This window comes from Scyliorhinus torazame, chromosome 15 (genome assembly GCF_047496885.1).
Source record: "Scyliorhinus torazame isolate Kashiwa2021f chromosome 15, sScyTor2.1, whole genome shotgun sequence".
Taxonomy (NCBI): Eukaryota; Metazoa; Chordata; class Chondrichthyes; order Carcharhiniformes; family Scyliorhinidae; genus Scyliorhinus; species Scyliorhinus torazame.
The window spans coordinates 140,300,476-140,313,676 of NC_092721.1; the positions used below are offsets into that span (position 1 = coordinate 140,300,476).

Consider the following 13,201-nt stretch of genomic DNA (forward strand, 5'->3'; position numbering starts at 1 on the left):
ACAACGGCATACACTGCCCAGTCAGCCCTGCAAAACCCTCCTCACCAACAACTAGGGACTTGCACCAAAATTGGGAGAATCGTTCCACAGATGAGCCAAACAACAGCCTGACTTGGTCATACTCACCAAATTGAACCCAACAGCCCCAGACTCTTCCTGGCAGTACAGACCTAGCAGAAGAGTTGGCACAGTGGTAAACTGTAGGGACAGATTGGTCCTGGGAGTCCAGTGGTGACAACAATCCCCATGATATTTCACCGCTTCAGGAAAACCACCTATGGCCCTCCCTAACCTGATGAATTAGTACACCACTTGGAAGAAGTACTTAGGGTGGCAAGGGCACAGAATGCACTCTGGGCCCTCGGATCAGCAGCAAAACCACAGATTGACCAAGCTGGCCAACTCCAGAGGCAATATCTGTCAGACTGGGGCTGCAGCAGACAGTGAGAAGCAATAAGTGGGAAAAGCGTACGTGATCCTGTCCTCCCAAATCTACCTGTCGCGGATGTATTAGTCTATAACAGTAGTGGTAGGAGAGACTACTACAGACTTTGTGGAGACAAAATCCCATCTTCACACTGAGGACACCTTCAATTACATTGTATGGCATTGCCACGGTGTTAATTGATGAGACGCAGAACCGGGTTCTCAGCTCAAAACTAAGTATCCATGAGGCATTGTGTGCCATCAGCAGCAGAATTAACACAATCTGATATGTCTTGGCCCAGCATATACCTTTCTCTATCATTACCGTAAACACAAGGGATCAATTCTTGGTGCAATAAGGAGTGCCAAGGGCATCAATTAGGTGCCAACCTGGCGAAGCTAAAGCACATGCCCACGTGTGCTGAACGGTGGATGCATCATGTTCTTGACCAGGCTAAACAATCCCACAGGCAATTAATTACATATAATGTTTTCAGGGCAGCACGGTAGCACAAGTGGATAGCACTGTGCCAGGGTCCCAGGTTCGATTCCCTGCTGGGCCACTGTCTGTGCGGAGTCTGCACGTTCTCCCCATGTCTGCGTGGGTTTCCTCCGGGTGCTCCGGTTTCCTCCCACAGTCCAAGGACGTGCAGGTTAGGTGGATTGGCCATGCTAAATTGCCCTTAGTATTCAAAAAGGTTGGGAGGGGTTATTGGGTTACGGGGATAGGGTGGAAGTGAGGGCTTAAGTGGGTTGGTGCAGACTCAATGGGCCGAATGGCCTCCTTCTGTACTGTATGTCACAGTCCTGCCACATTCAGCTGTGAAAACATCCTCATCTTCAATGATGGGGAAGCTCAGGACATCAGTGCAAAATATACGGCTGAAACATTTACAATCAACTTCAGCCAGCAGTGCCAATGCTTCATCACATTACAGTTCCTCCAACATTAGGTCCAAAGTTGAAACTTTCGCACAGCGATTGCAGTGTTCGCACAGTGTTCGGTACAATTCAGAGCTCCTCAGAACCTGATGCTGGCTGGTGTCTGCATGTAGCAAGATTTGGGCGACATTCAGGTTTGGGCTGATAAGTGGCAAGTGACATTGGTGCCATGCAAGTGCCAATTAGTGACCACCTCCAACAAGAGAAAATCTAATCATCTCTCCATGACATTCACCAACATTACCATTGCCGTTTCTTGCATTATTAACATCTTGGGGGCTACCATTGACCAGAAACATCTGCAAGATGTTCTGCAGCAACTCACGCAGGCTCCTTTCACAGCACCTTGCAAACTTTCAATCTCTACCATCTGATGGACAACGGCAGTAGGAATATGAGAACACCAATACCTCCAAGTTTCCTTCCAATTGTGGGTGTACCTGCACCACATGGACTGCATACCACCTACTTAAGGGCAATTGGGGATGGACAATAAATGGTCATCTTACCAGAGATGCCCACATCCCAAGAACAAATAAAAATCTCACAACATTAATTTACTGCGTGAAAGAAATGCCTATTGATAAAAGTTTTCACTCAACATTAGTGAAGATATTTAACAAGCAGCTTTGGTTCTCCAAGTCTACTTCAACACCACATCCATCACCAAAAGCACATCATGCAGAATAGTACAAGCTGGAGTCATAATTAACATGAAACTTGATCTTAAGCTGATCCATACAGTGTCTCTTGCCACACACATTAAGCTACCAAGTATTGAATACTTGATTTTTCAAACTAGAATCTACTTGGCGATTCCCATATGGCTCAGTTGATAAAGTTAGCATGTAACTGAACAAGCCTGTCCACACATTTCCCAATGCATGCTGTTATCCGATCTCAGATGGAATAGCCATTGCAGTGGTACATTTGGCTTAAATCTTCCAGGGTTAAGGAAGTCAAAAAGACCTCTGTTGCTGTCCATTGACCTTGCTGGAAACTGCATGCCACAGGTCACATAACGACAGGATCATATTCAGCTGTGATACCCACAAAATGTCAAACTGCCTGAACAGTCACTTGTTAAAGTTCACATAAACAATGACTCCACTGGAAGGCACCTAGTCTCCATGCAACTGCACCCATGGAGCCAACACCTTTGAGACATGGGGAAATAATGGGACGAAAACAATGAAGGGACACTATCATAGGGAAAATTTCAAATCAAATATGAATATCGGATGATCTCATTCAAAGTAGCTTTGCATTGTTAAAAGCAAAATATCTCTGAGTTGTAAGATTCTTTCCAAACGTCAATAGAATTCAGAGAGTTGGCACCCTCCAAAACAAGAACAGCCAGAGAAAGAATAAATTATTTGAAAAAAAAATGAAATGGAAATCGCTTATTGTCACAAGTAGGCTTCAATGAAGTTACTGTGAAATGCCCCTAGTCGCCACATTCCGGCGCCTGTTCGGGGAGGCTGTTACGGGAATTGAACCGTGCTGCTGGCCTGCCTTGGTCTGCTTTCAAAGCCAGCGATTTAGCCCTATGCTAAATAGCCCCAATTTTCTACTTCACTAAAGTTAAAATATTTATCCTAGTTGAAAAAAATATAATCCTCTACATCAATTATACTAGAAGAGGAAAGGTAAGAAAAAAATGAAGCAAACCTTTAAGGAGGACTCACCAAGTTTCTTGTGCCCTCTGGTGCTGCCAAATGGCATTGAATGTAGGAATTAAAAACTTGCACAGCATGTTGCGTGAAAAACCCTTTATGGAAATGCTTATTGTCTTGTACAAGTGTAAGCCACGACTCAAGCAGTTTATCGTACGCCTCCATGTACACCATGTCATCTTTGTCCAACTATAAATAAATATGTTGCATCAGTCACTCTTTAGTAAATTATTCAATTTATAGAAGCAAAAGTACATTCATTTCTTCAGGCAAAAAAAATCTCCACAACTGTAGGATCTAAGCATTTTCCACCACTGTTCTGAAAGTCCATACCAAGACCAGTACACTAAAACCCTATTTTTGATTGTCAGAATGTCTTTCTCCTACATTACTGTTCGCGTTGGCAATTGAACCACTGGCCATAGCGCTGAGAGACTCCAGAAAATGGAGAGGGGTGATTAGAGGGGGAGAGGAACACAGAGTGTCACTCTATGCGGATGACCTACTGCTGTATGTGACGGACCCAGTGGGTGGGATGACAGGTCATGCAGATATTGAGGGAGTTTGGAGATTTCTCGGGATATAGGCTTAACATGGGAAAGAGTGAGCTTTTTGTGATACACCCTGGGGACCAGAGTAGAGGGATAGATGGCCTACCGCTAAGGAGAGTGGAAAGAAACTTCCGATACCTGGGGATTCAGATAGCCAGGAGCTGGGGAACCTTACACAGACTCAATCTGACACGACTGGTGGAACAAATGGAAGAGGATTTCAAAAGGTGGGACATGCAGCCGCTGTCACTGGCGGGCAGAGTGCAGGCAATTAAGATGATGGTCCTCCCGAGGTTCCTATTTGTGTTCCAATGTCTCCCTATACTGATCACTAAGGCCTTCTTTAAAAAAAATAGATAGGAGCATCACGAGCTTCGTGTGGGCAGGGAAGGCCCCGAGGGTAAGGAGGGGGTTCCTACAACGTAGCAGAGACAGAGGGGGACTGGCGTTGCCGAATTTGGGCGACTACTACTGGGCCGCCAATGTGGCGATGATTCGTAAATAGATGATAGAGGGAGAGGGAGCGGCGTGGAAAAGGTTGGAGATGAAGTCCTGCAAAGGGACGAGTTTAAAAGCGCTGGTGACGGCGCCACTACCGCTCTCCCCAAAAAAATTTACCACGAACCCAGTGGTGGCGGCAACATTAAGTATCTGGGGGCAATGGAGGCGACAGAGGGGTGTGCTGGGAGCCTCGGTGTGGTCCCCGATCAGGAACAACCATAGGTTTGCCCCAGGGAGGCTGGACGGAGGATTCCAGAGCTGGCACCGGATAGGAATTAGGAGAGTGGGAGATTTATTTATAGACGGGACGTTTGCGAGCTTGGGAGCGCTTGAGGAATTGTATGAGCTGCCCCGGGGAAATTTCTTTAGATATATGCAGGCGAGAGCGTTCACAAAACAACTGGTGAGGGAATTTCCGCTGCTCCCGACACAAGGGATCCAGGACAGGGTGCTTTCGGGGGGGTGGGTCGGGGAGGGCAAAGTGTCAGAGATATACCGGGAGATGAGAGAAGAGGGGGAGGAGTTGGTGGGCGAACTGAAAGGAAAATGGGAAGAGGAGCTCGGGGAGGAGATTGAGGAGGGTTTGTGGGCTGATGCCCTAAGCAGGGTAAATACCTCTTCCTCGTGTGCCAGGCTTAGCCTGATCCAATTTAAGGTGCTGCATAGAGCACACATAACGGGAGCAAGGTTGAGCAGGTTCTTCGGAGTGGAGGACAAGTGTGGGAGGTACGGGGGAAGCCCGGCGAACCACACACATGTTTTGGTTGTGTCCGGCACTGGAGGGGTATTGGAGGGGAGTGACGGGAGTGATCTCGAAGGTGGTGAAGGTCCGGGTCAAGCCAGGCTGGGGGTTAGCCATATTTGGAGTAGCGGATGAGCCGGGAGTGCAGGAGGCGAAAGAGGCCGATGTCGTGGCCTTTGCGTCCCTAGTAGCCCGGCGTAGGATTTTATTCATGTGGAGGGAGGCGAAACCCCCCGGACTGGAGGCCTGGATAAACAATATGGCAGGGTTCATAAAACTAGTGCAGATGAAGCTTACGCTGAGAGGATCGGCTCAAGGGTTCACCAGACGGTGGCAACCGTTCCTCGACTACCTAGCGGAACGTTAGAGGGAAGATAGACGGCCAGCAGCAGCAACCCAGGGGGGAGGGGGAGGGGGGGTAAATTGTTTGGGTTTTTGGAGGGGGAGAGGGGGGAGTATTACTTCGTGTTATTTGGTTAGTTTACCATGTTAGTTACACAATGTTTTATTGCAGTTATCATGTTACTTTTATTTCTATTTCTTGGATTTGTAAGGGAAAAAACTGTGTTTAAAAACTTTAATAAAATATATTTTTTTAAAAAGAATGTCTTTCTCCTATATCAATGGTCAAAACTACAGAATTGAACTACACTGTTAATACCTCCTTATAAAGCGCTGAGGCAGGACAAATCCTGAGTAATGTATACTGAATGAAGTTTGATCATTTATGTCAGGGGAGATATTGCCTATACAGTTATACTTGTCACAAAGGCAAAAAGTAAATAATTGCCTAAATATGAGAATGACTAGAGCGAGGGTAGGTCCGATCAAGGACAGTAGCGGGAGATTGTGTATTGAGTCTGAAGAGATAGGAGAGGTCTTGAACGAGTACTTTTCTTCTGTATTTACAAATGAGAGGGGCGATGTTGTTGGAGAGGACAGTGTGAAACAGATTGGTAAGCTCGAGGAAATACTTGTCAGGAAGGAAGATGTGTTGGGCATTTTGAAAAACTTGAGGATAGACAAGTCCCCCGGGCCTGACGGGATATATCCAAGGATTCTATGGGAAGCAAGAGATGAAATTGCAGAGCCGTTGGCAATGATCTTTTCGTCCTCACTGTCAACAGGGGTGGTACCAGGGGATTGGAGAGTGGCGAATGTCGTGCCCCTGTTCAAAAAAGGAACTAGGGATAACCCTGGGAATTACAGGCCAGTTAGTCTTACTTCGGTGGTAGGCAAAGTAATGGAAAGGGTACTGAAGGATAGGATTTCTGAGCATCTGGAAAGACACTGCTTGATTAGGGATAGTCAGCACGGATTTGTGAGGGGTAGGTCTTGCCTTACAAATCTTATTGAATTCTTTGAGGAGGTGACCAAGCATGTGGATGAAGGTAAAGCAGTGGATATAGTGTACATGGATTTTAGTAAGGCATTTGATAAAGTTCCCCATGGTAGGCTTATGCAGAAAGTAAGGCGGCATGGGATAGTGGGAAATTTGGCCAGTTGGATAACGAACTGGCTAACCGATAGAAGTCAGAGAGTGGTGGTGGATGGCAAATATTCAGCGTGGATCCCAGTTACCAGTGGCGTACCGCAGGGATCAGTTCTGGGTCCTCTGCTGTTTGTGATTTTCATTAATGACTTGGATGAGGGAGTTGAAGGGTGGGTCAGTAAATTTGCAGACAATACGAAGATTGGTGGAGTTGTGGATAGTAAGGAGGGCTGTTGTCGGCTGCAAAGAGACATAGATAGGATGCAGAGCTGGGCTGAGAAGTGGCAGATGGAGTTTAACCCTGAAAAGTGTGAGGTTGTCCATTTTGGAAGGACAAATATGAATGCGGAATATAGGGTTAACGGTAGAGTTCTTGGCAATGTGGAGGAGCAGAGAGATCTTGGGGTCTATGTTCATACATCTTTGAAAGTTGCCACTCAAGTGGATAGAGCTGTGAAGAAGGCCTATGGTGTGCTCGCGTTCATTAACAGAGGGATTGAATTTAAGAGCCGTGAGGTGATGATGCAGCTGTACAAAACTTTGGTAAGGCCACATTTGGAGTACTGTGTACAGTTCTGGTCGCCTCATTTTAGGAAGGATGTGGAAGCTCTGGAAAAGGTGCAAAGAAGATTTACCAGGATGTTGCCTGGAATGGAGAGTAGGTCTTACGAGGAAAGGTTGAGGGTGCTAGGCCTTTTCTCATTAGAGCGGAGAAGGATGAGGGGCGACTTGATAGAGGTTTATAAGATGATCAGGGGAATAGATAGAGTAGACAGTCAGAGACTTTTCCCCCGGGTGGAACACACCATTACAAGGGGACATAAATTTAAGGTGAAAGGTGGAAGATATAGGAGGGATATCAGAGGTAGGTTCTTTACCCAGAGAGTAGTGGGGGCATGGAATGCACTGCCTGTGGAAGTAGTTGAGTCGGAAACATTAGGGATCTTCAAGCAGCTATTGGATAGGTACATGGATGACGGTAAAATGATATAGTGTAGATTTATTTGTTCATAAGGGCAGCACGGTAGCATTGTGGATAGCGCAATTGCTTCACAGCTCCATGGTCCCAGGTTCGATTCCGGCTTGGGTCATTGTCTGTGCGGAGTCTGCACGTCCTCCCCGTGTCTGCGTGGGTTTCCTCCGGGTGCTCCGGTTTCCTCCCACAGTCCAAAGATGTGCGGGTTAGGTGAATTGGCCAATGATAAATTGCCCTTAATGTCCAAATTGCCCTTGGTGTTGGGTGGAAGTGTTGAGTTTGGGTAGGGTGCTCTTTCCAAGAGCCGGTGCAGACTCAAAGGGCCGAATGGCCTCCTTCTGCACTGTAAATTCAATGATAATCTATGATTAATCTAGGACAAAGGTTCGGCACAACATCGTGGGCCGAAGGGCCTGTTCTGTGCTGTATGTTCTATGTTCTATGTAAAGCCACCTAACTGTAAGAACTATAAGTGTTAAGTAAAGATTTCAGAGTTTGAACAGTTTGGATCTTCCATATATTTGAGTGAGCAAATAATGAAGTCAATTTATTTATCATATTTCTTTTAGGTTTCTCTTTCTCCATGGATCCTATTGGAAACGAAAATATGCTGCAGATATGAACAAGCATGCTTAAGGTTTAAATCTAGGATTATTAAAACCAACCCACAAGTCTTATTTATAGCAGGATATGTTTATTTTACAAATACCAATAGCAGCTGGAGTGAGAATGCCTTGAAGGAACATTAGTCTTTATAATATATAATACTTACAATTTAACATTTCATTTCTTTTCTTTTTTTTTTTTTAAATTTAGATTACCCAATTATTTTTTCCAATTAAGGGGCAATTTAGTGTGGCCAATCCACCTCACCTGCACATTTTTGAGTTGAGGGGGCGAAACCCACGCAGACACAGGGAGAATGTGCAAACTCCACACGGACAGTGACCCAGAGCTGGGATCGAACCTGAGACCCTAGCGCCGTGAGGCAGCTGTGCTAACCACTAGGCCACCATGCTGCCCACAACATTTAATTTCCAACATGTTTTAAAAATAGTGCAGAACCTCGTCATTACACAATAAGTATGCATATTAAAAAATGCAACTCAGTTTAAATGAAAAAGACTGCTAATACTGTCTGAGCAAAATTGAAATGGTGCCAATGTACATGGGAGCAGGAATTTTCTTTTATATGTACAACAGAATCTGTGGATTTGATTTTGTTCATTTACAAATCTAGCTACATTTTTAGCTTCTTCAACTGTGTTTTATAACCCAATTTCTCCTTTCCCTATAATACTACATACCATTCTTTAAGAATGCTTGCAATCTCCTATCAATGTGAGGTGGGTAGCAGTTGTGTGAAGATAGAACCAAATTGCCTATTAATCCTTCCTGTTTGGGAAAGAATCTTGGGATGGTATTGTAAACTCAAACACTTGGGAATTTATCAAAAAGCATGCCCAACCGACTCCTAAACCTAGTTTCTTAATGTCCTGCCAGTACAAAATCGCTCATTTTTCATATGACCATGTTGCAAATACATTTTGCAGTAGGTAGGAATGTTACCATAAAACAGAAATTAGTAGGCACTATTCTTTTAGCCAGCACATCGAGAACTAGAACCATTTGTGAATGATACTAAAATGTACTGCACGGGGCGGCATGTGGCACAGTGGATAGCACTGGGACTGCGGCGCTGAGGACCCGGGTCCGAGTCCCGGCCCTGGTTTACTGTCCGTGTGGAGTTTGCACATTCTCCCCATGTCTGCCTGGGTTTCATCCCCACAACCCAAAGATATGCAGGTTAGGTGGATTGGCCATCCTAAATTGCCCCTTAATTGGAAAAAAAATAATAATTGGGTACTCTAAATTTATGGGAAGAAAAATGTACTGCAAATAGAGATTAACATTAAATTTTACAAATTGAGAGAAAAATAAAGAGATGAAATTGGCAACGAACCCATGATATGAAATCAGAACAATGTATAATTGACACGAACTGCAAAGACACTCCATATTCTTGCATACAAAATTGTGATATGCTGATACACAATTTTCAGCTCTTCAGGCAGCACGGCCCCGTGTCACTCTTTGTGTGGAGTTTGCACATTCTCCCCATGTCTGCACGGGTCTCACCCACACAACCCGAAGATGTGCAGGGTAGGTGGATGGGCCACACAATATTGCCCCTTAATTGGAAAAAAAATAATTGGGTACTCTAATTTTATTACTTTTTTTTCATTTTGTCTCTTGGAAAATATATTTACAGGTTTGTGCAATCTGGTATTACTAACATTTCAAACACCCTCCTTAAAACTTACTGAAAGCCTCTCTTCCGGTGGCCGCCATGGAGTGAGTGATCTCTTATTTGGCAGCTCCCCCTCGTGGTGGACCTTTTTTCCCCGACTTATGGGGGACTTGATCGACAAAACAGGAGATTGGCGAGGGCGAGGAGTAGGATTCCCCATCAGTGTATGGATTAGTGGACCAGAAGTGGTCTGAAAAGGAGAGATCGTTGGTCGAAGAAGGGAGTGGAGTCTGCAGCACAGAAAAATATGGCGGAGGGTCAGGGACCGAAATTGCCGGCCCAGTGGTCAACGGAGTAGCTGGTGGTCTTTCTCCAGGAGAGCTTTGCTCAGCAAAGAAAAGAATACCTGGATACGATTACGGCGGGGATTGACCGTGTGGAACAGAGATTGGAAGCCCAGGGCCAGGCAATTAAGAAGGTGGAAGAGGCGGTTGCTGAGCATTTTGACCAGCTAGCCGCGATGGCAGCAGAGATGAGGCTGATGAAGGACCACCAGAACAGGTCATACAGGCAGTACCTGAGGATCGTTGGCCTCCTGGAGGGCAGCGAAGGATTGGATGCAGGGGCATATGTGGCGCGTATGTTCGAGAAGCTGCTGGGGAAAGGTGTGTTTGCTCGTACCTTGGAGGTGGACAGGGCGCACAGAGTGCTGATAAGGATGCTGTTGAAGAACGAGTTGCCGAGGGTGATGGTGGTACGAATGCACTGGTTCCTGGACAAGGAACAGTTCTTGAGGTGGCCCACAGATGAGGAGCTGCAAATGGGAAGATAGTGAGCTCCGTATTTACCAGGACTTGGGTGCGGATCTGGCCAAATGAAGGGCGAGTTTCAATAAAGTGAAATCGGTCCTCTTTAAGAAGGAGGTGAAGTTTGGCATGCTGTACCCAGCTCGTTTGTGGGTCACTTTTGAGGGCCAAGAACTTTATTTTGGATGGCCAGATTAGGCGATGAACTTTGTTAAGTTCAGCATAAAGGGGACTGGCAGGTGATGGAGGACATTGAACTTGGGGGCGAGTAGCTGTGTTCTTTTTGGGTTTTGTATGTGTTGTTTGCACTAAGATTTGGGCCGTGACTCAGTTTTGTATGCGGGTTATCTTTGTTCTTAATGGTGGATGGTGGGTGAAATTTTCTTCTTTGTGTTGGGGATTGTAATGTTTGCATATGTATGTTCGAGCAAGGGGGGGTGGGGGGGGGGGGGGGGGTAGGGAGATCAGTGGGGAGGATAGTATGCTTGGCACCATGGGCGGGGGCTACCAGGTTAGCTGGGCGGGCTAGCTCACGGAGGTATAGTGGGGGACGAGCAGGTGATCAGTTTGTTGAGGGGGGTTGGGATTGTTATTCTTATGGGGGGCGGGGGGGGGGTTGTTCTGCTGACAGGGAAGGGACTGGCGTGTGCAGACAAATTGGAGGTCGATGATGGTGGACACGCGAGGACGGGCCTGAGGAGGCACGGGACGTGGGCTGGAGGCTGGCCTAAGAAGGGTGATGGTTGATCGGCAGAGGGGTGTTGGGGTGGGGTGCCCCCCGAACAGGCTGATCACATGGAACATGAGAGGGCTGAATGGGCCGGTCAAGAGGGCTCGCATGTTTGTGCATTTGAAGAGTTTGAAGGTGGACGTGGCAATGCTACTGGATATACACCTGAGGATAGTGGATCAGACTAGCTGAGGAAGGGGTCGGTTGGGCAGGTGGTACTTCATTCAGGGGAATCTAAAACTAGGGGGTAGCAATATTGATCAATAAGCGGGTGTCATTCGAAGTAGGGAGCATAGTGGCAGATTCCCGGGATGGGGGGGGGGGGGGGGGGGAGAAATGTTATGCTGAGTGGGAAGCTGGAGGGGATGCTGGTGGTATCAGTGAATATTTATGCACCAAGCTGGGACGACGTGGAGTTTATGAGGTGGGTGCTGGGGAAGATCCTGGACCTGGACACACATAGGCTGATCACGGGGTGGGGGACTTTAATACGGTTATAGATCCAAGATTGGATCGGTCGAGTAGTTCGAGGACAGGGAGGGTGCCGGCTGCGGCAAAGGAGCTGAAGGTGTTTATGGAACAGATGGGGGGGTAGATCCGTGGAGGTTTGGACGACCAAGAGCGAAGGAATTTTCTTTTTTCTCTCATGTACACAAAGTGTACTCCCGGATTGATTTTTTCGTTTTGAGTGGACTTTGCTGGCAGGGGTTTTGGATGCAGAGTATTCGGCAATTGTTGTGTCGGATCATGCCCCACACTGGGTTGATTTACGGGTGAGTAAGGAGGGGGGGGCCAGTGCCCGCAATGGAGAGTGGATGTAGGACTGCTAGCAGATGAGGTGGTGTGCGGGCGGGTGAGAGACGCCATCCAAAATTATTTGGAGATAAATAACACAGGGGAGGTTTCGGCGGCAACGGTAGGGGAAGCGCTGAAGACAGTGGTTAGAGGGGAGCTGATTTTGATACGGGCTCATATGGAGAAGGTGGAGCGGGCAGAGGTGGATAGGCTGGTTAGGGAGATACTCCAGGTGGATAGAAAATACTCGGAAGCCCCGGAGGTGGGACTGTTGAAGGAACAGCAGAAGCTGCAGATGGAGTTTGGGCTGATATCCACACGGAAGGTGGTGGGGCAGTTGAGGAAGGCGAGGGGGACAGTATATGAGCATAGGGAGAAGGCCAGTAGGATGCTAGCACACCAGCTCAGGAAAAGGGAGGCGGCCAGGGAGATAGGAAGAGCGAAGGATAGAGGGGCGTGAACACAATCTTGGACCCAGAGGGGGTGAACAATTGGTTGCACGAGTCGGAGGCCCTGGCTGGGGTGGTGGAGATGAGGCAATTCTTGGAGTGCTTGGACTTTCCAAAGATGGAGGAAGGGTTGGTGGAGGGGCTGGGTGCCCTGATCGGGATTGTGGAAGTAGTAGAGGGATTGGAGTCGGGCAAGGCCCCAGGACCGGATGGTTACCCAGTGGAATTTTATAAGACGTTTACTGGGGTGCCGGGCCCGCTGCTGGTGAGGGCATTTAATGAGGCAAGGGAGCGGGGTGTTCTTCCCCCAACAATGTCACAGGCTTCGATCTCATTGATCCTGAAGCAGGAGAAGGACCCAGTACAATGCGGGTCATGCAGACCAATCTCCCTACTAAATGTTGACTGCAAATTGCTGGCCAAAATTTTAGCCTTGAGAATAAAGGATTATGTTCCGAGGGTGATAGGGGAGAACCAGACGGGATTTGTTAAAGGCAGGCAGTTAACGGCCATCGTCAGGAGGCTCTTGAATGTCATCATGATGCCCTCAGAGGGGAGGTATTGGTCACAATGGGCGAGAAGGCCTTCGACCGGTTGGAGTGGGAGTTTTTGTGGGAGGTCCTGGGACGGTTTGGGTAGGGCTTTGTAGACTGGGTCCGGATGCTGTACCAGGCGCCAGTGATGAGTGTGTGCACGGACTGGGTGAGTTCGGACTACTTTAGATTAGACTGGGGGACAAGACAGGGATGTCCACTCTTCCCGCTGTTGTTTTCCTTGACCATAGAGCCATTGGCGATGGTGCTGAGAGCGTCAAAGGACTGGATACTTGGGAATTCAGGTGGCATGGGGATGGGAGCAGTTGCA

General features: G+C 47.3%; 1 protein-coding gene across 2 annotated transcripts in view; it reads right to left on the bottom strand.

Annotated features, from left to right (window-relative positions):
• The window catches only part of xpo4 (exportin 4), a 207,546-nt gene that overhangs the window by 76,728 nt on the left and 117,617 nt on the right, over positions 1-13,201 (bottom strand). The window contains exon 10 of one of the 2 annotated variants that reach the window (XM_072476834.1): positions 3,057-3,233. The exons of the other annotated variant lie outside the window; for it this stretch is intronic. Coding sequence (XP_072332935.1) covers positions 3,057-3,233 — 177 coding nt within the window. The remainder of the gene's footprint in view (positions 1-3,056; positions 3,234-13,201) is intronic. 2 annotated transcript variants of the gene reach the window in all.